The sequence below is a fragment of the Lethenteron reissneri genome, chromosome 7 (genome assembly GCF_015708825.2).
Source record: "Lethenteron reissneri isolate LAM-NWPU_2019-01 chromosome 7, ASM1570882v1, whole genome shotgun sequence".
Classification (NCBI taxonomy): Eukaryota; Metazoa; Chordata; class Hyperoartia; order Petromyzontiformes; family Petromyzontidae; genus Lethenteron; species Lethenteron reissneri.
The window spans coordinates 13,673,879-13,701,438 of NC_083785.1; the positions used below are offsets into that span (position 1 = coordinate 13,673,879).

The 27,560-nt window shown below is 43.7% G+C and overlaps 1 protein-coding gene across 2 annotated transcripts in view; it reads right to left on the bottom strand.

Annotated features, from left to right (window-relative positions):
• Positions 1-1,172: 1,172 nt before the first annotated feature.
• LOC133358451 (sodium/mannose cotransporter SLC5A10-like) overlaps positions 1,173-27,560 on the bottom strand; it is a 69,241-nt gene continuing 42,853 nt past the window's right edge. For both annotated transcript variants that reach the window (XM_061576748.1, XM_061576743.1), the window contains 7 exons: positions 26,549-26,684; positions 18,665-18,772; positions 14,863-15,013; positions 10,102-10,270; positions 5,175-5,396; positions 4,034-4,277; positions 1,173-2,398 (listed from right to left, as the gene is read on the bottom strand). In XM_061576748.1, coding sequence (XP_061432732.1) covers positions 2,193-2,398; positions 4,034-4,277; positions 5,175-5,396; positions 10,102-10,270; positions 14,863-15,013; positions 18,665-18,772; positions 26,549-26,684 — 1,236 coding nt within the window. In that variant the 3' untranslated portion in view covers positions 1,173-2,192. The remainder of the gene's footprint in view (positions 2,399-4,033; positions 4,278-5,174; positions 5,397-10,101; positions 10,271-14,862; positions 15,014-18,664; positions 18,773-26,548; positions 26,685-27,560) is intronic.

The window sequence follows — 27,560 nt, forward strand, 5'->3', positions numbered from 1 at the left end:
TATTAAAGTAGCCACGATGTTGGCGATGCTCGTTTGGAATGGTAAGAAAGCCCTGAAACCCTGTAGCGCAGTGTTCTTCATTACAAGGCCCGTGGGCCACTGGCGGCCCCTGGTGGCCTTTAGGGGCCGTCCATAAATTACGTCACGAACCTGGGGGGGGGGGGGGGGAGTCAGACATTTGTGACGATGTGTGACGAGGGGGGGGGGGAGTTGAGAAATGTGACGTCACATCAAAATGCACAATTTTAAATAAATATAGAATTGTTATAACAACACTAATTTTGATTAATTATCATTATTAACCAAGGCCGTAATTATAATATATATTGGGGGACACACCCCCCCCCCCAATATTCAAATATGCTCAAAATTGTCCCCCCCAATATATTGCTATAAAAAAATTGCTATGCTATGTAAAACAAACTAACAATTTGCTAAACCTTGGCCACAATATCTGGACTTGTCTTCATATAAATCAATGCATAGATTTCTGTTTATATGATTGTGGTTATGGTTGTACTTTATTAATCCGTAATCTTTGCCATTACATACAATGAAACAAGAAATGGTAAAAAAAAGTAAAAGCAGAGCAATGTAATACAATACACTATTACACATTATTGTAAAAAAAAAGTCTATCCCGTGTGCTAGTAATTTTTTTAAAATATTAGGCAGGAAATTAGTTTTCTAATTTAGATATTCTAGGTTGGGACCCTGGAAGATTTGGTCCCCCCCCCAATGTTGACTCCATGGCTACGTCCTTGTTTTTTTCTTCGTGGTTCTTGTCGGTACAGTCACGTAGAAGGGAAGTAATAAAATAATAAAAATAAAACATAATAAAATAATTCTCACGACGTTTCGGCTACAACGCAAGCAGCCGTCCTCAGGTGAAGAATGAAACACTGCATAATGCACGGGCATAATATTAATTTGAAACCCCCCCGCCCACCTCCTACGCATTTTCCATATGCTAAATTCCTCTTGATATGCAAATTATGTTGTCAAGGCGCTCTTCTTCCCAACCTTCCCCCCTCCAACCCAGCTTAAATATACGCTCCAAGCTTGGTGGTGTTTCATGCTTCACCTGAGGACGGCTGCTTGCGTTGTGGCCGAAACGTCGTGAGAATTATTTTATTATGTTTTATTTTTATTATTTTATTACTTCCCTTCTACGTGACTTTACCGAAAGAACCAATAAGATGAATCCCTGCAGTCACGAAAGCTTTAAATCGAAATTTAATACGGCCTTGTTATTAACTATTTGGTTATTAAAATTTACTAAGGTCACCTTTTATTTATTCCATGAAGGAGCATTTTGCTTCTCCATGGGAGAATGGAGAAGCATACATTTTGAACATTTTTTGATGATTGTTATTCAACATTTTGACTCTAATGATTCTCCCAAGGCTTTTCATTCTGTGGAATAAATATGTGCTTGTGATAATTGTACTCTCAATTTTGCTTCGTTTTACTACAAAGCTTCAAGTATTTTTTTAATAGTTATAATTACTTTTAATATTTTATAATTATAAGATAATTTCAATATAATTTTCTGAACATCTGCAGTTTTAGTTAGACGAATATTTTCAAGTGAATTTTATGCTAAATTTAAGCTTTCCAACGCCTCCTTTTTAATGCGTGTTTTCTTCTACAACATCAGAGTGCAGCGCCACATGAAATACACACTACAATGACAATAGTTTAAAGCGATTTAAAGCATGTTTTATTTTTAAAATGGAAATATGGTTTGGGGGGGGGCAGAGCTTTGTGACATCATATTTCAGAGGGGGTCTGACTTTGTGTGACGAGGGGGGGGGGGGGGTAAAAAATCGTCCAAAATCGCGTGACGTCATTTATGGACGGCCCCTTAGTGCGGTCCCTGACGCGAGGCCCCCGACAATACACAACAAATCGTGGCAGGGTGGCGTAGCGGCCCTCACACTGATGATGTCTTATCGGCAAAAGTGACGCCCCTCTGATAACGAGTGAAGAACACTGCTGAAACGGGTCCATGTTTAAAAGGGCGACATCAACAGAGTCGATGTTAATCTAAATTTCAACAAACGTTACACTCCCAACTGGTGAACGCTGCAGAAAAACCGTCACTGGTGTTAATTACGATAGTGACATTTTTTAATATGGGGACTCAGCCACCATACAGTACCAGCCCCCTCCCTGCTCCCTGCTGCCTGTCATGCAAAGAACCCCCAAACGAAGATTCCGAGCACCGCGATGAGCAGCGCATTCATGTCGGCCACACGTCGCCACGTCCGCGTCTCGCGGATGGACTCGGGTCCGACGACAGCTCTGGGGTCATCCCCTCCGCTGGACGGGGCCGTCGAGGACCCTGAGAGGCCGCAGAACCACGTGCCGGCGTGCAGAAGCCACCTGGCCACTCCTGGGGGGTTGGGGGCAATTGGGCGGGAAAGCGCAGCGTGTAGCAATAGTGACCGATATGGTGGAGTGATGGTGATGGACAAAATAGGGGTTTGGGTAGTGATGGTGATGATCACATGGGTGTAGGGTGGTTTTGTAGTGTTGGTGATTGAGTAAATGGGAAGATAGGTAGTGATGGTGATGATGGTGGATACAGGGGAGTTATGGTAATGGTGAGAGGGAGTAGTGATGGTGGTGGAAGTGATGATTATTGTAGGCAGGGCTTAACTTCTCACTCAATATTTTATGGAACGCCGCTCGGCTGGTTTGGAGTAGGAACTATCGGCGTAAGGTACTACAACTAGAGTGCACTGTACGACTACCCATAATAATTCTATATTATTATATCCTACATTCCTAAAATCCGATGAACAAGTTTATAAAATATAGTTGGAGTATCATGAAAACAAAGTAAGGCGAGATGGATGGGGTATCCACAAATACTCCTGACTGTTCTGGCTCATGACTGTTCTGGCTGACATTAAGCACCCTGAATAGGGGAGTCGCAATGGTGCCAGAGGTAGTGGTATTTGTGGTGAAAGTGGTGTCAGCGGTGCTGATTACGGTGAAAATGGTGATGGTGAAAGTGGTCGTGGTGATAGTGACGTCACCACGGCGCCTGTGCCAAGTGCACCTGGCCTGGCACAGTCGCCGTGGTGACGTCACCGTCACTTAGTGGTGAATGGCGGTTATTGTTATTGATGATAGTGCGGCAGTGGAAGTGGTGGTGGTAGTCAAGGTGGTTATTGTGGAAATTAAGGTGTGAAGCTCGTGTTGGTGGTAATGATGGTGGATGTGGTGGTGGAGGTGGTGGAGGTGGTGGAGGCAGTGACAGTGGTGACAATGGTGGTGGTGACAAACTCAAATGACATTTTTCCCACCTCTATCCAACTTTTCACATCTGAGAACATACAAATAGCTCTCAGGGTGAAACTGTGTGTGGTCAGAGCAATCAACCGACTTTTAGAAAGTTGAGAAGTAAATAAAAAAAACTGATTTGGAGTCGACGTAAGACACCATCATCATCAAACAAAGAAAACGATCCCCCGTGTAGACTTAACAGACTGTTGGGGCAAGTGCTGTTAGCAAGCGCCTCGGAAGGCCTGCATGGTACTCGAGGGGGTGGGTGGCCAGCACCACACCCCAGTGGTGATGTTTACACACCGCACCAGGTGCTCATTCGACCTAGAGGAGAGCCTAGGACCAGTTTTAGATAATCGTCACTGATATTGGCCGTGAGCGGGAATTGAACTCAGGTCGCAAGGTTTGGAGTGCATCTCGGTAACCACTACACTATACCTCCATCATCATCATCACCGCTTCTACCACCAACACCATTATCATCGCCACCACTACCACCGTCATCAGTAAAAATAACCTGTGGTCAATCAAATAATAAGTGGAAATCCAAAAGTGGTTGTTCCATGGACACATCTGTTAATGGGCTGGGAATGTGGATTATTCACTTCTGGCTCAGGTGCTACCAACAGAAGTTATTACAAACCCCCACACATGTTTGAGGTTTGCATTCTGTTTAAGAGGGTTTTTATGTAAATCTGATGATGACAGTGGCAATGATGATAGTGATAATTATTACCTGGTCGGCTCTGCTTCCCTTTGTCGGTGTCGGCATCTGAGTGGATGCTCAGTTCGAGCTCCTGCTCTCCGAGGGTCTCCCGGTCTTTGCCGTTGTCCTGTAGGTGAGCTGCCGAGCCACTCACGTCCATCGTGAATGTGGGGTTGTCATCGCCATCCGTACGGCCGGGAGAGTCCTTTCCAGACGCGTCCGCAGAGGTGCCCGCACCTACATTCCATCGGCTCCACCATGTCAGACCGGCCAGCTGCGAACACAAGGCACACTTTACAGAAATCCTTGCACATTGAGTGATTATTAAAAATGATATACATTTGTATGAGAGTGTAGAGAAACAGATGGATTCATATTTATATTTCTAATAGCATACTTGGTGTACTGACTTCTACTGGCCATCTCTAAGCCCCTGCGAGTGTATATTTGGTGGATTGCACAAACATTGTTCTGTATGCGTGCCCCACCAACACCTCGCCTAAAGCTCTGGATTACAGGCTTGCAATTCAAGTGGTGTTGTGGATTTGAGTGGTTCACTCACAATTCTAAGGTTAAGGCTTCAAATCCAAATCATGGATCACTTCAGCCTATTATAAAATGAGTGCCACTCTGTGGGCCATCCACAATCATTGTCCCAGAGAACAGAGTGGTCTCTGCCATGGAAAGGTGTAATTTCTACCAACACTGACCGAGGGTCACCAGAAGGGAAGAGTGCCGCCTCAAACCTCATTCGAGTGCAGATTAATTCTGAAGGTGCGGCTTTAATAATGTGGACTATTTTATGAACCATCACTGCACAAAAACAAATGTACATTTGTCATGCTCCCATAGTGTAACAAACGTCTTAAAGCAAATGCGTTTACGTGCATGCATTAGAGTTGCTACCTGTCCTGGTGTCACATGATCATTCTCATTTTGACAGAGCTGCCATGGTAAATCTGTAAGTCGTCTTCCTATGACATTTAAAAGTCCTCTTTTTGTCAGTTGCATAACAATGCACCACTCGAGACGATGCGTTAACTTGTAGTTCTCCCTGCTTCCAGTGCTGCGAGATATTCACATTCCCACGACGTGGCCCAGATGTTTTTGAACCCCAGCGGTGGCAAAACGCAAGTGTGCATTGCGTGGAAACGCACGCTGGGTGACTCACGTCCCTCTTCGTTCCCGCCGATCGCCGGGTAACAAGCGACACGGCCACCATCACGGCGCCCACGAGAACGAAGAGCAGCACCGTGAAGTGCAGGAAGTGCACGCGAGCCAGCACAGGAGGCCGCGGATCCGGGTCGCCACACGCCGGCGTTCCGTAGCCAAAGTCAAGCCCCATGCGGATGACGCCCGTCAGAAAGCCAGCCATGAGACCCCAGAAGGCGCCCTGCCACATGGCAATGACACAAAAATAGAAGATTTAACACGTTCGTCAATGACACTGTGTGTGGCCTTAAAAGGAAAAACAATTAATAGGTGACAGTTGTTTCATTAATTATTTTACCCGAGGTGTCCTCACATGGCCCTTACATACGTGGTACAGGTGACATACGGGCAGATATAAGTAAAATATGGCCGTACGATAATGGTTTGTCGAGAGAAAAACTGTGACGCACGATGGCCATCTGGGAAAGCAACAGCTTCACGTGTGCAAGCTGTGAATGCTGTGACGCTGCACAATTTGTGACCCATTGTAAAGCGTGCCTTTTTTTAAAATAAAAAAATATCCAATCACAGTATGGGTCATGTTATGTCTATTTAATCATGTGTTACTTGGTAGATGGATGAACACAATGTTGTTACATGTGCATTCTCACATACCCCCTCTGCTGTACTGTCTGCTAAAATAATCATAACTATGAATACTGTTGTTCAGTGGTTTTACAGAATTGCATATTTCGATAAAAGTGTACAAATGTTGAATCTCTAGCAAAGGGATGCTTTAATCACAAATGTGTATATATCTATGTCAGGCTATATTCACTGATTAATTAGGTCTTCCAATGTGGGCAGCATTGTCTATGGTCTTTTGACACTGCAAATTACAATGAATCCCGTGTGTGTATATATACGCATGTGTAGTGCACATAGCAAACACCTTTTTGGTTTCATCTGTCATTGAAAAACTCCTCACGGTTTAATTTTGATCTTCATATAGTGAAGCGTGATTAGCACATTGCACTATGAACCCTGTAATATGAATTCAATTCCCTGTCACGGCTAACATTATATCTGAACTGGTCTTTCCTGCACCTCCGATTCGCACGGTAGCTGTGAAAGAAATTATACATACATGGCCTTGCACCTAACCTCCCTTTAAGCAACCCACACAGCTTAGTGAAGTAGGGTTCAACAACCAGCATGATTGATATTGCCTTCATCCAGCAGTCAATTGACAAAGGACAGCATATTATTTCAAATCTTTGATAATGTCTCTATAATGCTCATAACATTTAAAGAAACACATTACAAATACCATCTGGTAATGTAGTTAATCTGTAAAAATATATCAGATAAAAAATTACGCAAAGGCTTTGGAAAAATGTCCTTTTTCATAACGTCCTATTTCAGTCGAAGTGAATCAAATGACTACAAATTATCGAATGGTACATTTAATGATGTATACAAGTTCATAATGACAGAGCACATTTGTGTTTTCATAAATACCGCGTCTTAAAATGTAATGGAGCCTCAGCAGTATTTGGGCATTGTGAATGAGATGAATGGTTTCAAGTTGTCGTAGACTTAGCTGCCACTTTGCTCATACGATCCATTTATCCTCCGCTAAAAAAAGCAGAACAGTGGTGGATCTACAGCAAACAACTTAGGTCAATACATTCAATCTCAGTGGCTGCATTTCAGAAATATCACCTATTGAGCCAGCCCCTCCAGAATCCTGCTTTCACCCTTCAAATTTAGAGATTGAAAAATGTTTTACGAGTACAGAGTTTGACGGCCTAATCCAAATGCTGACAACCATGCACACACGTTTGCACAAAGAGCACGAACCTGTCTTAACTGTTCCACTGACCACTCACTCATGCTCAACTTTAGAGCCATAGCTGGATACTTTGGCACTGCAACGGCCCCACCACAATTCGAGCCTCTAACCGCCACTGCTTGTTTGGTCCAACACAGTGGTCGGGAACCTATGGCTCGCGAGCCATATATGGCTCTTCCAGTGACGGCATATGGCTCCCAGACAATTTTGAGTTGAAAAAAATAATAATAAAAAAATAAAAAATCAGTTTGGAACTGATTTTAAAATACTTGTGATATTGTTTCATACTACGGTGTCATTTTAAAGTAAACAGAAATTAGTTTTGAAGATAAATTTCACGGGTCACGCCTGCATGAAGCTCAACCTCACCACGTATGAACCAGACAACAAGGCCATCAGCAAAACCATATAGCACCAGAAGTCGCATTAAAAGTAAGACATATTTAATTTATTATACGTTAAAAATACTATATGGCTCTCAATGAAATATATTTAGAAATATTTGGCTTTTATGGCTCTCCCAGTCATAAAGGTTCCCCCGACCCCTGGTCCAACAAATCTGGCTACACATGAAGACGGTGCCCCACCAAAAGGGTGTCCGTCCAACTGCTGCCACCCACCCACTCCACCTCCGCCTTCTGTCTCCCCTCTGTTGTTCAAAATCAATGAGCAACAGGATTCAGTCTAGTGCTCCAAATTGGTGTAGCAGGGTGACACGCGCTCTGAATGTATGAGCTAAACAAGCTATCATTGACTTTGTAACGTGAGAAATTGTGCAGTGAGCATGCAATTGCTACCTCCGAATTGGGCCTGCTGGTCTCAAAGTTTGTGCACCTTTAATTGATTGGCCCTCGCTCACAATAATCAATTCAGTGATTCTAATAAGCTAGGGGCACATGCATCTGCAGGTCTATACTTCCATACCTCGGTCACCATCTGTACTGATGTGTTTGTTATGACAGAATGCATTCTCATGATCATCATCGGCCACAGGATTCCACTGCTTGGATGAAGGCTCACCAAGCCGCCACCATGTCGCAAGATCCTGCGATGTAATAATCCACGTAACACCTGCACATAAACTGATTTTATCGTTCCATCTCGTCGATGGCCGTAGTTCGCGGCTGTATTCCATTGCAAGGATTGGTTTTACTTTTGATTAGTGCACATTTTTTTTACGACACGTGAAGATGTGTCAGTTCGTTCCGTGATGATGTTATTCACGGCACCATTTAAGGCATCATTGATGCCATCATGAAGTGCTTCTGTGCGAGAATTCTACCTGAGCTATCATACACATCAATACTTGTTTTATTCAGAAATGTATAATGTAGCGAAGCATTTATACAGTGTGTCTCAAACTCCAATTATCTCCACCCAACTACATTTTACTTCTTATTTATCCAGGAGAGCCACACTGACTTGCCAAACTTTTTTTGAAATTTAAGTCCCGCATTGACTGTTTTATTTTACGATGTATTTATACAAATGTGAGGAAACCGGAACGCCTGGAGAAACCCCATGCGTGCAAGGGGCAACACTCTTTCCCTGTACAGATGGAAACAGATGGCGATAAGTCCACTTGCTGCACTGCCTTGTCCTGGCAGGCCAGGGTATGGCACCTTGCTGCACACGGGAAGGAAGTTTAATAACACTTGTGCGATCCACCGACCCTCGCCTCTACAGTGCTGGATTACAGGCGTGCGCCGCTACCACCAGAGCCGGCCCAGCCACTAAGCGACCCTTGCAATTGCAAAGGGCCCCGTGGCCAGCAGAGGGCCCTCTAGAGTCACTGCTAGTTAGTGGGTGAAAAAAATCATACATCAAAGGGGCCTCCAACCAAATTTTGCTTAGGGCCCCCAAAGGTCTAGGGCCAGTTCTGGCTACCAACACTCGCCTTTCCGAATGAACGGTATTATCCATATGTACGCAATTCGATCCGATACGTGTTGAACACGCCTGGTGAATGGTAGCTGCGCCATGGGCAGGGTGCAAGGAAACGATGTAATACTTATAATGTACTTGTGGCACATTAGGAATGGATCACTCTTTTAAGTGTGTCCTTGTGCAGCAAGGGAGTACAGTGTGGTTCTGTGAAGGTCCTGATGTGCTGTGCAATGCATCAATGCATGTGTCTACAGCAGCATGTAATGTCTGAGTCGGGCCTGTAGGTGGCTGGCAGGGTTAATGAATAACCGCACGTGTAAACCAGCCACACGGTTAATGGCGTCTCGGAAGGATTGCTGCGTGTAACACGCGCTGTTGCATTTTACAGAGTGACGGTGCTGTTCTTCCCAAGATTCATATGAACCACAATAAATAAATGTGCTTGCCCTCGATTTGGAGCACCTGCCCACGTCCTTCATCTCGAGTGTGCAACATACTAGCTTTACTACCCGGCTTCGCTCGAGAATGGATTCTTGTCTTGGATTAATACACGGCCTACGCGGAGGGTGGGGGGGGGGGGGGTGACGTCAGCAGGCACACCGCGTGACGCTGCCTCATGCGGGTGACATCACAGATGTGACGCACCTTTAACTTGCCGTGCAAAATATATCCATTATTGCGCCCCCCCCCACCCCCAAAATACAAAAGTCTCTTTTTATACTTTTTGCATTGTGTACATTCTGGAAGCTACTCACATGCCAAATTTCAAGTTTGTTGCATGTTGGAAAGTATGCTAAACATTTCGAAAAGACAAACATTAACACATTTCCCTTTTATATATATAGATAAACAGCACACTGGACTTGCAATCCAGAGGTAGCTGGTTCAATTAGCAAGTTTCTTAAATAGCCCCACCTCCGTCCACCTACCGGTATAAATGGGTCCACCGCAATCAGATGATCGGCAGGTCGTGTATGGTGTTGTAAAAGTAGACCAAATAAACCCTTTAGAGGGAGCTCTAGAGAGATCCCTCTAGAGAGGCTCCCTAGAGCTCCCTTTCGTGGAGACCCTGTTACCGGTAGTGGTGTGAGCCAGCAATTGCAGGGATGAACCTTTTCCCTTTCTTACTGACATAGTCAACGCATGCATGCATTAATTCATTCATACTGACAGTCCACAAACCGCAGCAACCGTGGTAACAGACCTGCTCATTGAATCCCTCCCAGAAGATGGAGAGCAGGTAGACCATGAGGATGGGTGGAGCGAAGTATCCTGTCACAGACTGGATGTAGTCAAAAAGCTGCCCGCTCTGTGAGGCTTGCAGCACGGGGATCCACGCGATGCTCAGCCCCACCAAGACCAACACAAAGACCCTGCGGGGAGGTGGAGGAACAGCGCCGCTTTGTTTGTCAAACGTCAAAGTGTCTCCCTGTTCAAACGAACATTCGTGGCCCAAGGGGTCGAGTTGGGCTTTGTGAAGCTGAGGTTCCTACTGGGAGCACGAGCCATGTCGATATTGGCTTGGGTGGTTGGGGGTCTCAAATCAGTGTATGTGATTGTGTTGCAAATTAATTCAATAAAAACAAAACTGTTTCTGGTGACTGCCTCCTATTGTGACAGTATCACCATCATCATCTGCAGCAGCGGAAGCAGTCGCAGCAGCATTTTATAGCACTCACTTGTCCACTTCATGGGTCAATTCTGCTCGGTTCTCAGACAAATCTGGTCGCGGGATTTAACTTGTAAAAGATGCAGACACCTTTATAGGCCAATGGAGCACTCTCCTTTCTTAAATACATTAACGAAACATTTCTCAGTCTCATCTCTCATAACAGAGCTCAGCATGAGCTGAAAGGATTTCAAGGATTTGAAACGTTTCTGAATTTGTTTTGCACATAGCATTCCTGACTGCATGTTTGGGTATAATTTTCCTTTTATACATTTGTAGTGGATTTAACTGAGTCGCAAACATACTTCTTGTAGGCAACACATATTTATGAATACCAAAACATAACACAAATGGGTTACTGCTCCTTTTCCAGATAACCTATGGTGGTGGACCACCAGGCTAACTACGCTAGTTACTGGGAGTTGCTACAACGGACAGGACCCTCGCTGGGGTCCTCGTCCACGTGTTAAGGACTTCTTCTTGGACGTAGAACCTACATCGTAGATCTTCAGATGACGGCAGCAACGCTGACCCCCAGTCCATGTGCGGACCCCGGTTTATATGCTCCCGGGTCGTGGCTGGCCCCACCCTTGGCCACGACCACCTTCGAGAAACTTCTCGTCGTTTCTCGACCTTTCCCGTAGGATCTCACCCTGATAAGTGACCATCCCCTAGCCCCCACCTGGGGTCTCTGTGTAGATCTTACTGGTCACGTGCCTCCCAGGGTCAACCAAAGTGTCATAGCCGAGGGTAACCTCATCCCATGGCTGACACTGTCACACTCCTTACTGTAGGAGTCAGCACTACACGCCACGCATGGTGCCACTGAGCGCTATCCCAGCGCTCATCGAGCCCCCTCTAGGGCTGGTACTACACCCACCTATGGGGTGTCCGCGATAATAATACATCGCACGCCGTGCATCGCTAGAGCCGGCATTGCACAGTGACATACACGATTTCGCTACATACATGATGTCCGCGATGTGAGTACATCGCACGCCGTGCCCCTCTAGGGCCGGAACCATACAGTGACATCCGCGATGTCACTACACTGAAAGCAGCGAAATTAAACTTTCGAAATATTTAAGCAACTAGTCTTTCATTGTTTTTAAAGAAAATAAGAATCATGCAAATTATTCACCCTAGGAAAGCCTCACTCAAACTCAAGATACATTTTCAGGACAGTCCTGCACGAGGATGTTTGGCCAATTCTATAAATATGTTCACCTTTACTTGTTTATACATTCATAATTTTATTTTTTGGAGGAAATCATGCCCACAACACCTGGCAATCTCTCATCATCGCACATTCAAGCTCTAGCCAGGCATATATACCCTGTTTAGCTTCTCAATACAGTAAGATCAGGCACATTCAGGGTGGTTAATCATGGTGATTTGATCACAGAATATGTTTTTCTATGTAAACAAAAGCGGAAAAATTACCCAACGTAAGATAATCATTATCCTTTAAATCAGAGATGGAGAACGTCCGGCCGGCGGGCCGTATAAGGCCCGCGAAATCATTTGGTCTGGCCCTGCCAAGGCAATCGCAGGCGGGACTCGAAATTCAATAAATCTAGGAGCAAACCTGGAAAAGCAGTTGCGAGTAACAACATCATCAATACCAGCTAACATCACACGCCTCACCAAAGAGAAGCAGTTCCAGCCATCACATTAGGGGTGAGTTAATTAAATGTTTGACCAAATTTAACTGGCTCATTTTTAGTTGATAATTTAGTATGGCCCTTAACTGTCTACAACCAGTGCTTCTCAAAGTGTGGACCACTGGTGGTCTGTGATGATCCTCATGGTGGACCGTGGAGTTGTGAATCAACTTCAGGTTGATCTGGAAATAATGACATTTTCATTCATATTTTACTTATGATATATGTTCCATTAACATGAATCATTTAGTGTGAGTGGTATTTAGAGAGATAAGTGCATGCGTTTTGTCACCAGGAGTTGGAGGCTGGATGGTCCACAAAAATGTTTGCATCGGCTGAATGGTGCGCAGGCCAAAACACTTTGAGAAACACTGGTTTATAAGCATCACCTAGGTCATTAATTCTCTGTGTGTACATATATGTGCAAAAAAAAATCTTTCAGAAAACGCAATTAGCTTTGATATTAAATGTCCCCTTTAATGGGCTGGCTTTTGGCGAGCAGGCAGAGTGGCTGCAGATGAAAAGGACAAGTCCGCTGCACTTTGTAACTTTGTAAAGAAAAACCTTTGAAGTTATTTTTGGTTGACCCTGTCAACATCCCTTGGGATGGATCGGCCTACTGAAAACTTTTGGCACTTTAGAGAAAGTGCAGAGCTGATTTGGAAATAGATTTTTTTTTACCTCTGCTCCAGTGCTAATTCACAGTCCATGTGTGCAATGGCGCACACGCTCCAATGCATGAAATTACTACGGATGATCATATATTTTCCCTACATGGGTGGCAAAGTTTTCATATTTTAATCCTACTCCTAAACTTATACAAATATGTACATAACTAATAGCTCTTTCAAATGATCCAATTGGCATCATCAGAACGTGACCTATAATGAGCTGAGAGCATCTTGTATTATTCACAATTTATTGTAGTAGCTAAAGGTCCTATAAAAGGTGAAGGCAGAAAAGGTGCAGCCCTGCAATTACTTGCTCAATCCTGCTACGAGCGGAAAAGGCCTCCGCTGGAGGAAGTTCTTGGTGTGCCCCCAAATGGTATTTTAGCCTATTCTTCCACACTTGCCTGACGTTTTGGATTAGGTGGGATTACCCACACTTTACCCCACCGAACACGACCGGCCGATCAACTAACCTGGTGGTACCTATTTATACTGCTGGTGGACAGTGTTGGGGAGGGCTTTTTAAAGTACTTATTTCTTCAACTGTGGCACGAGGGAATCGAACCTGTGTACTAACCATTACCCCATGGCAGCGTCTCTTGTGGACCTTGGATTATGGAATTCCTATGGAAGTGCAACTTAGCATATTGTACTTGAGTATATTACTGTGTACTTTAACGTATATTGTACATACGCATGTAAGTCAGTAAACAGGTGGATGGTCAGCTCTGGTGAGGTGGTAAGCGAATTGTGCTGTGAATCCCACGACCTGAGTTCGATTACCAAGACGAACATCTGTGATGAGTGGCATCTGAACTGTTCCTGACAAAACCCCTCCTTCACCAACCCACACTGACCAATTATGCTAAAATAACCTCCATAACTGTCACAGCATGGGACCATAAATTACTATTATTGTTAATTATTCATTAATATGTGTGTGTTATGGATGGCAACAATCTAGTCACAGTAAAGATCAAGACGCCACCACAGACAATGCCCTTGAATACTGTCATTAGACAGGGTGCTTTAAGATCCATGAGGACAAAGGCCATATAAAATGAGAAATATAAAATACGAACATAAACAACAATAACAAAAAAATGTTCACGATGAAACAAGCACGGACCTCAGGACTCGTTGCCACTGGAGGTCTCAGACAGTGGTGTAAATTCCGCACCTCTATGATGTGACCCCCAGAGGTAAGATTATTGGGATTAAAATCCAGTGACTCTCCGATTATTAGTCATGTGTTTAACTACAACATGGAATGGCCGGCTAGTTTCATCATCATCATCATCATTGAACCTGCTTCGAGGCGCCCTGCAGCAGGTGACCCCCAGTGGCAGCTGTCCCTGTGCAGTCACAAGGTGAAAGCAGCACCAGCCAGCAACTGCGCATTCGTCTGTCAGTAGGAGGAGATGTTGCTCTCTGGCTTCCTAATTACATAACTACGAGTAATTTATCATATTTGGACCATGATGCCTGCACACAAGCACTTTTATTTTTTCACATTAATTAATGGGATATTTTAATCGTCACTGTGAAGCAGATAACACATATACATATAAGGTCAATACATCTGCAGTATTGACCAGGGTGACTGCCGGGATCAAACCATGAACCCGTGCAACCTGCAGCAAACGTGCCACTGCTGGGCCACATCATTGCAGAGTCTTATTGTTGGCACCATCTCCTCTTACCTATTACCACGGCAACTCTTTCTCCCACTACAGCGAAAGAAAAACATGTTCTTGCTGTGGTTTTCCCACCTGATGATGATTGCTTGTGTTGCAATCGAAACGTCGTGATTTAATTTATTTTATTTATACCTACGTGACTTTACCGAAACAACCAAAGAGTATGGATCCCTGCAGTCACGTTAAACTTCAAATCTAGAATGGCACCATCTTATTTAGCTCCAGCCCGACGTGTGTGCGAGTGAGGACTGCGGTCAGGACCTGCCGACGATCATGAGCTCTCGCTCGCTCGCGCGGGGCCGTAGGCGAGCCCACAAGTCCATGGTGAAGATGGTGCTGCTGCTGTTGAAGACGGACGTCAGCGAGCTCATTAAGGCAGCCATCATAGCCGCGAGCATGACACCCTTCAGCCCTGCAAGCAAAGACGTTGCACAAGTGCACAAGACAACCTTTCCCACCCGTGGCACGTAACAGACTGTTAGAACAAGCGCTGTTAGCGAGCAGTACCTATGAAGGCTGGCACAGCACACGAGGGGGTGGGTGGCCAGCACCACGCCCGGCCGCCTTTGTTTCTCTCGTGGCGATGTTCACAGATCGCATCAGGTAATCATTTGAGGCTGCGTCGACCTAGGGGAGGCCCAGGACCGGTTCAGATAATCGTCACCGGTGTTGGCCGTGAGCGGAAATCGAACCCGGGTCGCCAGGTTCGTAGTGCAGCGCGCTACCCGCTACACTACCGTGTGTGTGTGTGCACAAGTACGTGTGTATGTTGAACTTCTTTCACACCGTACGTAGACAACCGCGCTCATCGGAGAAATAAGTTTTCAATCTAGATTTAAAAGTGCATGGCTCCAGTGGCTTCCTAATATCGGAATGAAGAGCGTTCCAGACGGCCGCAGAGGCACATCTGAAAGCGCGCGGTGGGGTGACCGTCTGTGTTTGATGGTTCGCCAAAAGCCGCTGTGAGGATGACCGCAGTTTGATCTATACGATGTAGACATCCATGCATGCACACATACTCACACATCAAAGATAAAGGGCGCTTTTTGTAGCCATGCTGTTGTTGGGGCAATTGCTCTGAGCGAGCATCTGTTAAGCCAAGCATAACACGAGTGGGTGGTGACATGATTAGCAACTCTCCCTGCCACATGTCTCCCTGGTGTTGATGTTTACAAAGCACACCAGCAACTCGTTCAAGGCTGAATTGACCTATGGAAGTCCTCGGACAGGTTCAGATAGGACTTGTCACCGTTGTCATCATGTCCAGGAATCAAACCCAGGTGGCTGAAATTATGAGTGCACCAGCCACTACTGCTCTTCTGTACAACTGCGCTAAAGGGTACAGGAACACAAATACGTACACATGCACACGCAATAAAGCGTACAGCTTGCACGTGCACACGAAAAAAAAGATCCCCGTATAGCCTCTCACATGCTGTTGGGGAAAGTGCTGTTAGCGAGCACCGATAAAGGCCGGCACGGCACACGAGGAGGTGGATGGCCAACACCACGCTCGGCCGTTTTTCTCTCCCGATGTTTACACACCGCACCAGGTACTCATTTGAGACTGAGTCAACCTAGGGGACGTCCAGGACCGGTTCAGATAATTCTCACTGGTGTTGAAAGTGAGCAGAAAGTGAGCAGAATTCTTAGCGCGGCGCGCTAACCACGACACTTGCGTTCCCCACGTGCACTTTCACAGAAAGCACACACAGCGAAACACTTTATCTTCTTTATAGTGTGTTACCACATTCCACACTGAATGGGATTCAAGGTGATAGTGAAATGTATCATGGCTGAAGTCCAGAACAGTGTCGTTGGTATTATAATTTTCTTTATTCCATGACTCTCAAGCGGCGCTCCTCGACAGAATGACAAATGACTTCACCTCTGTCATTATCAAGGCTAAGGCAGAAGGCATTAATATCATGACATCCGGTGTTTGACACTGCACAGTCATAGAGCCATGACCGCTGTGTTGTGACCAATCTGGCGCAGCTTTGCCGCCGAGGGCAGTGCATGGAATGGGGCTAATGAGATACGAACCAAGAATTCGCCCTAAGCACCGGCTTAATAAGCGACAGGCTGTCCGACTTTCGGTCATGTCGCCTTATTTTGAGCTCATGGTCCATATCAAGAGGCCATCATGGCCCATTGATAACACCACACCTCGCCGTTGCTTGCTTGCTTCCTTCCTTCCTTTCTGCTGTCAGTCCCTGCAGCATCAGATTTTACAATCTTATCGTCGTCGTGTTGCTGTAGGTCTTCCCCACAGTTATCAAGCACTGGGTGCGACTCCAATGTACGTCTTGGTAACCTGCCCCCTCTGTCTTGAATCCGCCCCCATACCCAAAATAATCTCCACAATGGTTTCATGCTATATTGTAACCTACTAGCTAAACCCCCCCCCCCCCACAGTTTAACCCGTATTGGCCAAATATCCCAATGCTGGAAAATGCTGGTCATTTTGGGAATACACATAACAAGGTTGCCCCTCGCCACCGTGAAAACTTTGAAGGATCCTGCTGAAAAAAGAGTCTTGAGACTCAGTGACGATTTTTTAAATAATTATAAAAAATGCTTACCTAAAGTGGTACAATATAAATGGGGATCCCTCTATGTGTTTCTTTATAGAAATAGTGTAATAAAAGGACTCAGACACTTCTTTCTGTCTTCGTGTCCTTTATTGGGTTCTTGTCTTCTCCCACACGGCACTCTGTTATAACTCTGTATTTGTAGCCCCCGGCTGTTGACTGCTATTATAGCTTCCCTTCTCTTCCCGCAGACTCTCTGCTTCATCTACCGTAACCTCCGTTCTCTCCCTGCAGACTCGCTGCTACCCCTATGCAGACTCCCGCTGCTACCCCTATATGCAGACCCTCCTGGCTGCTACCGTATGCAGACCCGCTGCTGACTCTGTATGCAGCCCCGCTGCTTCGGGTCGGTCACCGCTGGCCAACGGTGCCGATCCTCGCTCCCCCGTGTTCGTGGCGATCTCGCCACCCTCCGCTTCGCCCTTCGTGGCCTCTCTCTGTTCCTGGTTCCCCGTCACTCCCTCTCCTCTTCCGGTTCCCCTCCTTCTATAGCCTAACCCCTCACCCCCCCCACGTGACCTAACTCCTCCCCTCCTGACGTCACCTCCGGAGGGCCGTTTACGCCCGCATTACAATAGTGTAAGTGTGGTTTGCTTATGAGGCCCCTATTTGCCGTGGGTTTTCCACAACACGTATATGTACACGAGCAGTCCATATTGATTCGAACGTTAAACACTTACCCTGTTCTGAAATTCACAGGACAATATATTTGTCGGCACATAAATCTAAAGAATGTGCACCTATAATCAAATAACTTTTCACACTTATTTCAGCTGAAATTTTCTTTGTCCTTGTTTCGGACAGCAGGTGATCTGTACTGATATCTCAATGGTATCCAGCTGCGGATTAATCATGGTTGTTGACGATAACGTTGTAGTGATAGTCAAAGGATCTCCAAGTGAGTGGCATTCCATTGGAAGATCATGAGAATGATGGTGATGATGATGGTGATGATGAAAAACTGTAATGAATACAACTATAATTGTTTTTAAATAGCAGAAGCAGCCTTGGATTCAGACTGGGTGACTTACCTGCCATGTACATCCAGTGCTCGCGGAGCTGCATTGGCTTCCGGTTGCCGAACGAATACATATGGACGTACTCATTACACACAAAGTGCTTGCCACAAATTAACCACAATACCTTGCTGATCTCGTCAAGGAGCTTAAACCATCAGATGAACTCCGGTCATCCTCGCCGCGGCTTTTGGCTGGCCATCGAACAAAGACAGTGGCTACCGCATCACGTGCCTTCAGACGCGCATCTGCGGCCGTCTGGAACACTCTTCCTTCCGATATTAAGAAGCCACTGGAGATATGCACTTTGAAATAATTTATATTGAAAAAAATAATTGTTTTAGAACAGTTTTTTGTTTAGTTTGTTGTCCTTCCCCCGCACCTCCGATTAGCACGGTTGGCTATGTACGGTGAGAAATATAGTTCAACGCACAATTTTCAACACATACATACCTGGAGGCATGAGCTCCACCACCAGCTTGGGATAGGCAATGTTGGTGCAGCCGGCAGGGTTCCCACAGGCCTCCAGGCAGGTCTCCCGCGTCGCGCACGCCACCTCCTCTGCACGTCGGCACACGCGGACGAGACGCTGTAATGCCGTGATAAATCTACCGCTCCGAACAATGGGTTTGTTTCAACAACTAATTGTGTCTGACCGTGTGGTAAACCGCGTCGAGATCTCAACTGGGAATCAGAAAATCGCGAGTTCAAATCGATGTCATCTGTAATGCATCATTGTTTAACTCGAAAGTGACTGTGCAATGCCAGGAAGGCCCACCTCTCATGTAGACTCAATTTGTCTCTGACACATTACCCGAATTAGTGTTTTCTTTATATTAGAGAAACTGCTCCTAACTCTCAACTCAGCACAACTGAGGAACGTGAAAGAGTGTTTAGATTTTTCTTGAACCACATAAGATTAGCATGGTGAAAATTCAATATCTTTTTTTACTAAGGTCAAATGTCATAGGGTTGGTGTAGCTCATCATCAACAACACTCGGGGTAAGGTTGGTGTGTATAGGGGTAGGGTCGGGCTATGTAGGTAGGAAAGGGATGTGAATGGGTGGTTAGACTAGTGTGTGTTGAGATATGGTAGGATTAGGTAGGCTGAAGTGGCTGATGGATAAGCTGTAGGAGTAAGAGATACCGACATGGGTCTTGTATAGCAGCAGAGAATATTGAGGTATACTGCTGCTCATAGGCCCAATGAGTTAAACTATAGTTAAACGTAACTTAAATACAATATATAAGTAATAGTCAAAATAGGATCAATCGTTGTAACAGAAAATTAAACAAATAATCCAGCTCCAAACGAAACAACTCCACCTTTAAACCGAAGATCTCAACAGTTACAGCGAGGTAATATTACACGGCCATTATGAGCCACCTGAGCTATTAAACCGCTGCAGAGGTCTCTTAATTTGTACTGAATGAAAAAAAAAACGCTTTTTTGCGAGACTACCTTGGCAGTGGTGCATAATCACAAATAATACTGCATTGAAATGTTATTTAAAACTATAAATCAGAATCAGAATATTTATTTATACTGGAGGAATCCTATGAGCTGTAAAATTATTTTCCACGGATGTCCAGTAGGTGCGGGTAAGAACGTTACAACAACACACAGCACAACAACATTATAGTATTGCAAAGTACAAAAAAGGTAAACAAACCAACATAGAACATACAAATAAAACTAAACCATCCCCATTCCACCAGGCAAAGCCCACTGAGGTATTAACTTATTTTTCAGAAACGGCCCATGATTTGGACATTTATAGGTCCGAAATAATCTCATTAATCTCCATGCGGTTTTCTAAATGTGGAGGGAAAAACCGGAAGACCCGGGATTAAGAAAATCCACATGACCAAGGGGAGAACATGTAAACATGCAGGCATCAGGGTCGGGATCGGGATTGAACCCTCGAACTCCTGCATGCCAGGCGAGGAAGATGAAGATAACATCTCACCACCATGGCGTCCCTTAAATAAAAGACATAACATATATACGTTCAAATTGCATCACTAATTCCAAAGCTTCGGAAAGGCAAGACAACACACACAGTCCGACAATAAAAATTGTACATTAAAATGTAACTCTCAATATATTGTTCAGGATTATATTTACAAATCACATTTGCGAATGCGGCTGTATTCGGCACTAATCTTCTGCTTCAAATATTTTTGAAGGAAGATGTATGATGTTAAGGGAGGAAACAAGGTTGTTCCAAAACGTTAGTGCTGCAATGGCAAAGGCTTTGTTACCTATTCCAATTATTGTTCTTGGGATAGAGAAAAGGCAATTAGATGGATGTCTTAGGTTTCTTGGATTTGACAATGGGGTTAATGAATTAGCTCAGTATAGCGGAGATTTACCAAAAAGGATTTTATGGATGAACAGGGCCCAATGTAGATTTCTTCTTGCACCAAGTGATGAGAGCTTGGATTTTAAGTAGAGGTCACAATGGTGGGACGTGTATGGTGCATCCAGTGCAAATCGAAGAGCAGAATTATAAAGTGGGTTTAGTTTGTTTAGTGATTCATTTGGAGCTCATCTGTTAGCAGCATTACCATAGTCAAACAGTGGTAGAATGAATGATAGCTTCGACAATTTGCAGGCATAATTGAATGGGAAAACAATATTTTATTCTATATAAAAATCCTATTTTCTTTGTAATTTTCCTCGAGATGTGATCAATATGGGGTTGGAATGTACGTTTATGATCAATTAGTAAACCCACGTGTGTGAAGCACTCCGTTTGTTCAATCATGTTGTTTTTGATATCAGTAATAAGGTGAAGAGAATGAAACTGGATTTTTGTTTGAGGAAAAGACCATGATCTCATTTTTTTTATTTAGTAGCAATTTTAGTCGTGACAATTGATGTTGAATTAAATCAAAATCGTGTTTGGAGATTACGTTTATCTTCTTTGTGAGATTTACCTGATACTAGCATGACAGTGTCATTGGAAAAGATATTTCATTCTGAATGATTTAAGTTTAATCCAAGATTGTTTAAAAAAAATGAGGTCAGAACTGGACCCAGCATGGAACCTTGTGGAACACCCTGTTATTTGAATATTTATGGACGAGATGTTATCACTGTATACCATTTGAGAACGGTTTGAGAAGTGGCTCTTAAACCATTTTATTGTACAGTATGAAATTGTTAGTTGACCAAGTCTTGTGAGTAGAACATCATGGTCAACAGTATCAAAGGCTTTTGACAAGTCGAGGAATAGTGCAGAGCAGCAGTTGCCTTTATCCGGGTTACTGAAAGGAACAGCCACCATTGCTATGAAACATTATGCATCTCTTTGCTACAAAGAAGAAGGGCCATTGTCTGAAACATCATCCGTTGTATTTTAATATACGCATTTAGTTATTTCTTTATTTTCATTGTTGGCCTATTATTGATGGACGTGTTGATAAAAATAAACAGAACACCACGAGGATGTCAAAGAATGAACCAGATTGCGTGGCAGGTGGCCCCTCGCAATTGCTTGACATTTCGGTCACTTAAAAAATCTATTCCAGACCTCCATGGATGGACAAAGAGAATAGAAGCTGCTTCTAATAACATGTTTCCATGAAAAAATTGTTGAATAAAGAGTGTACTTTTTGAAATTCCTTTTCACCGGACAAAATATAAAGAAGAAAAAAACGTTATTGCTTGGCTTATATTATCCAGTTTTTGCTAGAGATATTTTTATGCGTGTGCATTTACAAGCCAATGTGGGGGGAAATTTCACGGTGCTAAGCCAACATCTCTGAGAACCTGAGTTCTCATCCAGGTGTCAGCCACCTATGATTGAACTGGGTTGTCAGAAGAATCAAGTTGATCTCGGTCCAGTCACCAATGACTCATCCCATTACAGTCAGTGTGTCAGTTAATTAACCACATTTCAGCTCTGAGGACGAATCGTTTTTGGTTTGTCATGAGGAGGAACAGGTTTGGCAGGGCATATGAAAGTGGGTACTGCATGGTGTCAATAAGAAGTCTATTTCCTTCACAAGTAGTTATGTGATGTCGTGTTTCAAAGAGAGGAACAATGCTCACTGTGAGACTTAGACACGGATACTTATCCATCTCATGGTGCGACGCTCATACACCAGTGGGAATTTAATTCATATAATAGAATAACATCTGAGATGGTTAATATGTCCGTTCATTTGTGTCTACTGATTCTGTTACACGTGCATCTGTACGATCTTTTTGCTTCAAATATGCACGTATTAAAGTGGTTATATTAACATTTTGAAAATGTATTTTTTATTAATTGATATAAAACTGCACAAGTAAACGTAAATGTCGTGTTGATTCATATTATGATATCTTATTACATTAAAAAAAATCTATATATATTCATATCATAAAAGCGGATGATCATCCAAATGATATGCACCCTGCAGCAGATAGCTCTAACATTGGCCACACGCGTGCTATCAATCAGATTCTGGTGAAGATTGATGAATATAAAATGCCATTATGCCTAGCCTTTGTAGACTTATCAAAAGGCATTTGACTCAGCGAAAATTGATGCGATCATCCAAGCTTTTGCAAACCATGGCCGAAATAATATATATGTATTTTTAGATGTAATGTGAAAAAATATGAAATGGCTACATTGAGATTGCATGAATAAAGTAACACGAGGCATATTTTAGGGGTGCCACGGTGGAGATATGTTAACTATCTCACCGGGTAAACAGGAGGTCATGGGTTCGATCCCAATCCCGACGCCTGTATATTTGGAGTTTGCATGTTCTCCCTGTGGTTGCAGGTATTTTCTCTGGGTCCTTTGGGGTTTCCCTCCATATTTCGAAACATGCATTTATAGTATTTGGCTGCGAGGAATTTCCATATGATAAACCACTTCGTTGAGCTATCATTTGTGACCAGGTCACTTCTAAATAAACGATATAGCTCAGTGGACCTTACTTGGTAAAATCTAAAGTTGAGTTTATACTATCGGCGATCAACCCATCCAGCGAGATGCCCTGTCCATTCCCACGTATTACGCTTCTTAACAGTTAACGTCATAGTATTTAACTTGTGTACATACTTTGGTCATTGCCTTCCTCTTTGTTTTTCGGTGTGCCTCTTCATGCTTTAATAGCCCGTGGTTGAGACTTATAACCTAGTGGCAGCTCAAGGGTAGTTCACGTCGAAGATTATTGAAATCGTTAAGATGGAACAATGGTTTCAGTTGGTGCGCTGCAGGAGCTAAAATGGAAAATTGCAAAGATAAATATATCCAGCAGTAAATACATCATGACTGATGATGTTCATGATTTTTTATTTATTTAAGTGTAAACCTGTGGGGAGTAATAACGACACAGCGTTCACTCAATGCACTATGATCTCAGAATCTTCACGTGGCTACGTGGCCATACACACCATTCGCAAGTTATATCTTCATTTGTCCTGGATGTCTTGTAAATTGATTTGGACTACAATAAGTACCTTCATAATAAAGGTTTTTGGGTTAGATCGCGTTATTTATAGTGTGAATCCACAACATTTAACATTTTTGTAAATGTTGTGGATTCACTCTTCAACACACCGTTGGGCTAAAGTAGTGAACTATTTGTCTTTTGTGAACGTGACACATTTTTTACTGATTGGCCGTGTCGGGTGGTGGAGGGTTGCGACACATTTATAAATAACGCGATCTAACCCAAAAACCTTTAATGAATAATATTGGTCGCAAAAGCCTACATTTTAAATTAAGTACCTTGTTAGGTGCTGGCCACACCACCCACTCTTTTACCATGCTGGCCTTAATACACGCTAGCCACACTTGTCTCCATAGGCAACACGACTAAACGGGAGAATTTTATAGTTTTGTATTTGTGGCTTTCTAGGATCAGTAGCACCTGACTCAAACTAAAGTGGAGGAATGCACATCCCCATTGAGACCTGAGCCAGTAATTAAGATGGCACAGTTCTACAGCAGCAGCAAGGACCTCCATCGGATAATCACTATTGACATATCACAGAGTGGTATTCATGTTAACAACTCTGGAGGGATAGTGGGCTGAGTTGGTTATCAATGGCAGTTGAGAGCTCTAACTGCAACACAACCTGGCCATATATGTGTAGTGACTTAAAAGGAGTCACTATAGCGTTTAGCGCCAGCTACTGTCACAAGAGTGGAACTGTACGTCTTGAGCCTCTCTCTGGCACCAGAGTAGGTATGGCATGGAAGCGGGCCCTAGGGGACATGGTTCTGGTGACGGTCAGAGAGAGGGCAAGTAAGGACGTGACAGTCTGGGTGAACCCCAGAGGGCACGTGACAGGGACAGGGTAGCGAGGGGGCCCAAAGGGTGGCTTCAAGTTCATGTGATGCTTGGTCGAGAACCTTCTGGTGAAATCCAGAATGGGGCATGGCCGGCCGAAGGCGGAGTGAGGCCACGCTCGGGAGCATTAAAGGGAGGTCCCGAGAGCAATCGCGGCTGTCTGCTGGAATTGAACCCTCGGTGCTATGTCTCTTCAGTCTTCGGTCGTTACGCTCGGCATCGTGGATCAGGCAGTGTGTTGCTGACCTGATCCGTTTATATCGTTACCCTATTGGGTAACTATGTACGTTTATGTAGAAACCCTGTTGGGGTGTTATAATAAACGCGTTGCCTCCAAGTCAAGTGTGTGCCTCTGTAGAACCCACTACATATGTATATATTGTCAGTTCCCTCTTGCAGCTATTGCTTTCAACGGTGTATGTGTTAGAAAATATATGAATATGTTATGAGGCCACTAATGGATTCCATGGCCTCAGCTATGTTAATGCAGTTTAATAGAAACCAATTAGGTAACAAATAGATGCATATTGCACTTCTGTTATGTAGCTAAATAATAGAAATGTGCATGCCATATATATGTTATGGTTTTTGTAAACTGGTCCAAATAATGCACACGAGGCTGAGAATAATTAATTGGAGTAATGAGTTAATTTTGATGTACAGTATGGTGTGCATATGCATGCCACCTAAAGCAAATAATTGCCTATTGTTAAACTATTGCTGGATGAAAGACTCTCACGCTGTGTCAGCCACAGGGGCTGTGTGACTATACTTTATACTCTTAGTTCTTTCGGTAAAGTCACGTAGGTAAAAAATGAAATTAAAATTAATAAAAATAAAACACTTGATGCAGTAATTCTGGCTGTGACGGTCCCACCTGATGACGGAGACTTGTGTTGCCTCCGAAACGTCGTGATTTTTATCGTTTTATTTTTATTAATTTTAATTTCATTTTTAACCTACGTGACTTTACCGAAAGAACTAAGAGTATGAATCCTTGCAGTCACGAAAGCTTCAAATCTAGAATGAATGACTATACTTTGCCACTCTGGGCAGAGTAGGTTAGCAAAATGGGGGTATTGTGTTGTGGGTCTTTTAATATATATATAACTCGCCATTGATGTCTTTCATGGGTGTGTAGACAACTTACATTTTGTCGTCATGGTAAAAGGGGCGGAACCATTTTCTTCCCTCCATTTTAGACAGTGATGGCGGAGCTCTGGCATGGGTTGCAGTAACCTGTGTTTTGTGGTTGTTCCCGTTTTCATTATTATGAAAGAGCTGTATTGTTACCAGACCATCCTGAGCGCGATCATCTTTGACCACACACGTTAGCAAGGTTCCAAATAAGGAAATAGACTATAGACTGGAGTCAAATTCCGAGCCCAGGTTCATGAAGAAGCACGCTTCGCAACCATGATACCCACTCATTGTGATCCATTTATGTCATTCCATATTTAGTTGGGTGGTGCTATGGCTAGAGTGGTCACCTCACAATGAGAAAAACGTGAGTTCATATCCTAGTTCAAAGGCAAACTCCTCTTTGTGGAGTCAATAATATAAGTGCCACTTTATTGGAAGTTAACAGTGATGGTCCAATGCCTGCCATAGTAATGTGGAATTTCCATTACTGCCTTAAGGCTGCGAATGAAGATGACCACCACCCATTGTTGAAGCAGGGAGATGTTTGACTTTTTTCACTACATCAATACCTCTATAATAATAAAGGAATTCATCTTCTTGGTTCTTTCGGTAAAGTCACGTAGAAGGGAAGTAATAAAATAATAAAAATAAAACATAATAAAATATTTTTATTATGTTTTATTTTTATTATTTTATCATTTTATTATTTTATTACTTCCCTTCTACGTGACTTTACTGAAATAACCAAGAAGATGAATCCCTGCAGTCACGAAAGCTTTAAATCGAAAGGAATTAATGCCACCTCAGCTTTTGTCTGTCTGGATATTTTATAGAATGGATATATAAAGTAAACAACACTTCATCAACTCGTATAAAGACTGCAGTGGCACCTGTGAAAAGCACACGGCTGATCATTCCTGGCAAGATGAGGAGGAAGAGAGGCAGGAACTTGCAGTAGGCCGCCAGCACCGACCCGCCTTTGGCGTGCGTGAGGTTCTTGGCTGAAATTGACCTCTGCACCAGAACCTGGAGACCCACAAAAAAACAGGGTTCAGAGCTTTACAAGGCTGACTGCAGCCAAACCACATACTATACCAGAGAAGATAACCAATCTGGAGACGGAGAGATTAGACCCGTTCATGTGCTGTCGTAAGATGAGTATGGAATCGCATAACCATGAGGGATGGCAATCACATTCAGAGGCCTTCATCCAGCAGTGGATAGAGAATAGTTGTTGATGATGAACTGGTCAATGTACTTTATCTGGTACACAAGGAGGTCCAGTTAAGCATTCGAGGAAGTTATAATAGCGTCCTTACCCAGCCCTAATACATTCCTGCCAGAGATCACATGGCTTCTGAAAGCAGACCTAGACATTTTCGACTGGAGTGTCTCTCAGTTGCGTCATCGCATGTGCTTTCACGTTCTCAATATCTTAAAAAACAACTCCTTACAAAGTGATCTTTAGCTCATTTCAAAGTGATGTTACGCACTGCATTATCTGTGCAAAGCACATTGTAACGTGGACTCGTTGTGGAATATTCGAAGGCAACTTGCCCTTAAAACACATCGTCCGATGTCACAGTCGTTGCTCTTTCTCCACGACAAATCACAAGGTGACAAACTCTTAATGACAGCCCTTGTTTGCGCAATTGATGCCCTGAATCACTGTGTGTATAGAAGAAATGCGGAGGACTTAATAATAATTTCAGGTAATTTTCTGTACAAAGCACAATTCATATCCTCCCTTCAATTTGTATAAAATCCTTCAATTATCTTTTTGACTGGACAGAATGTATATTCCAATACAATTTGGATGTATATAGCATTTATATATAAAAACACATATTAAGGCAATGCACAAAATAGTGATACGTTCATCATCGGGGAAAAAGGAGATTC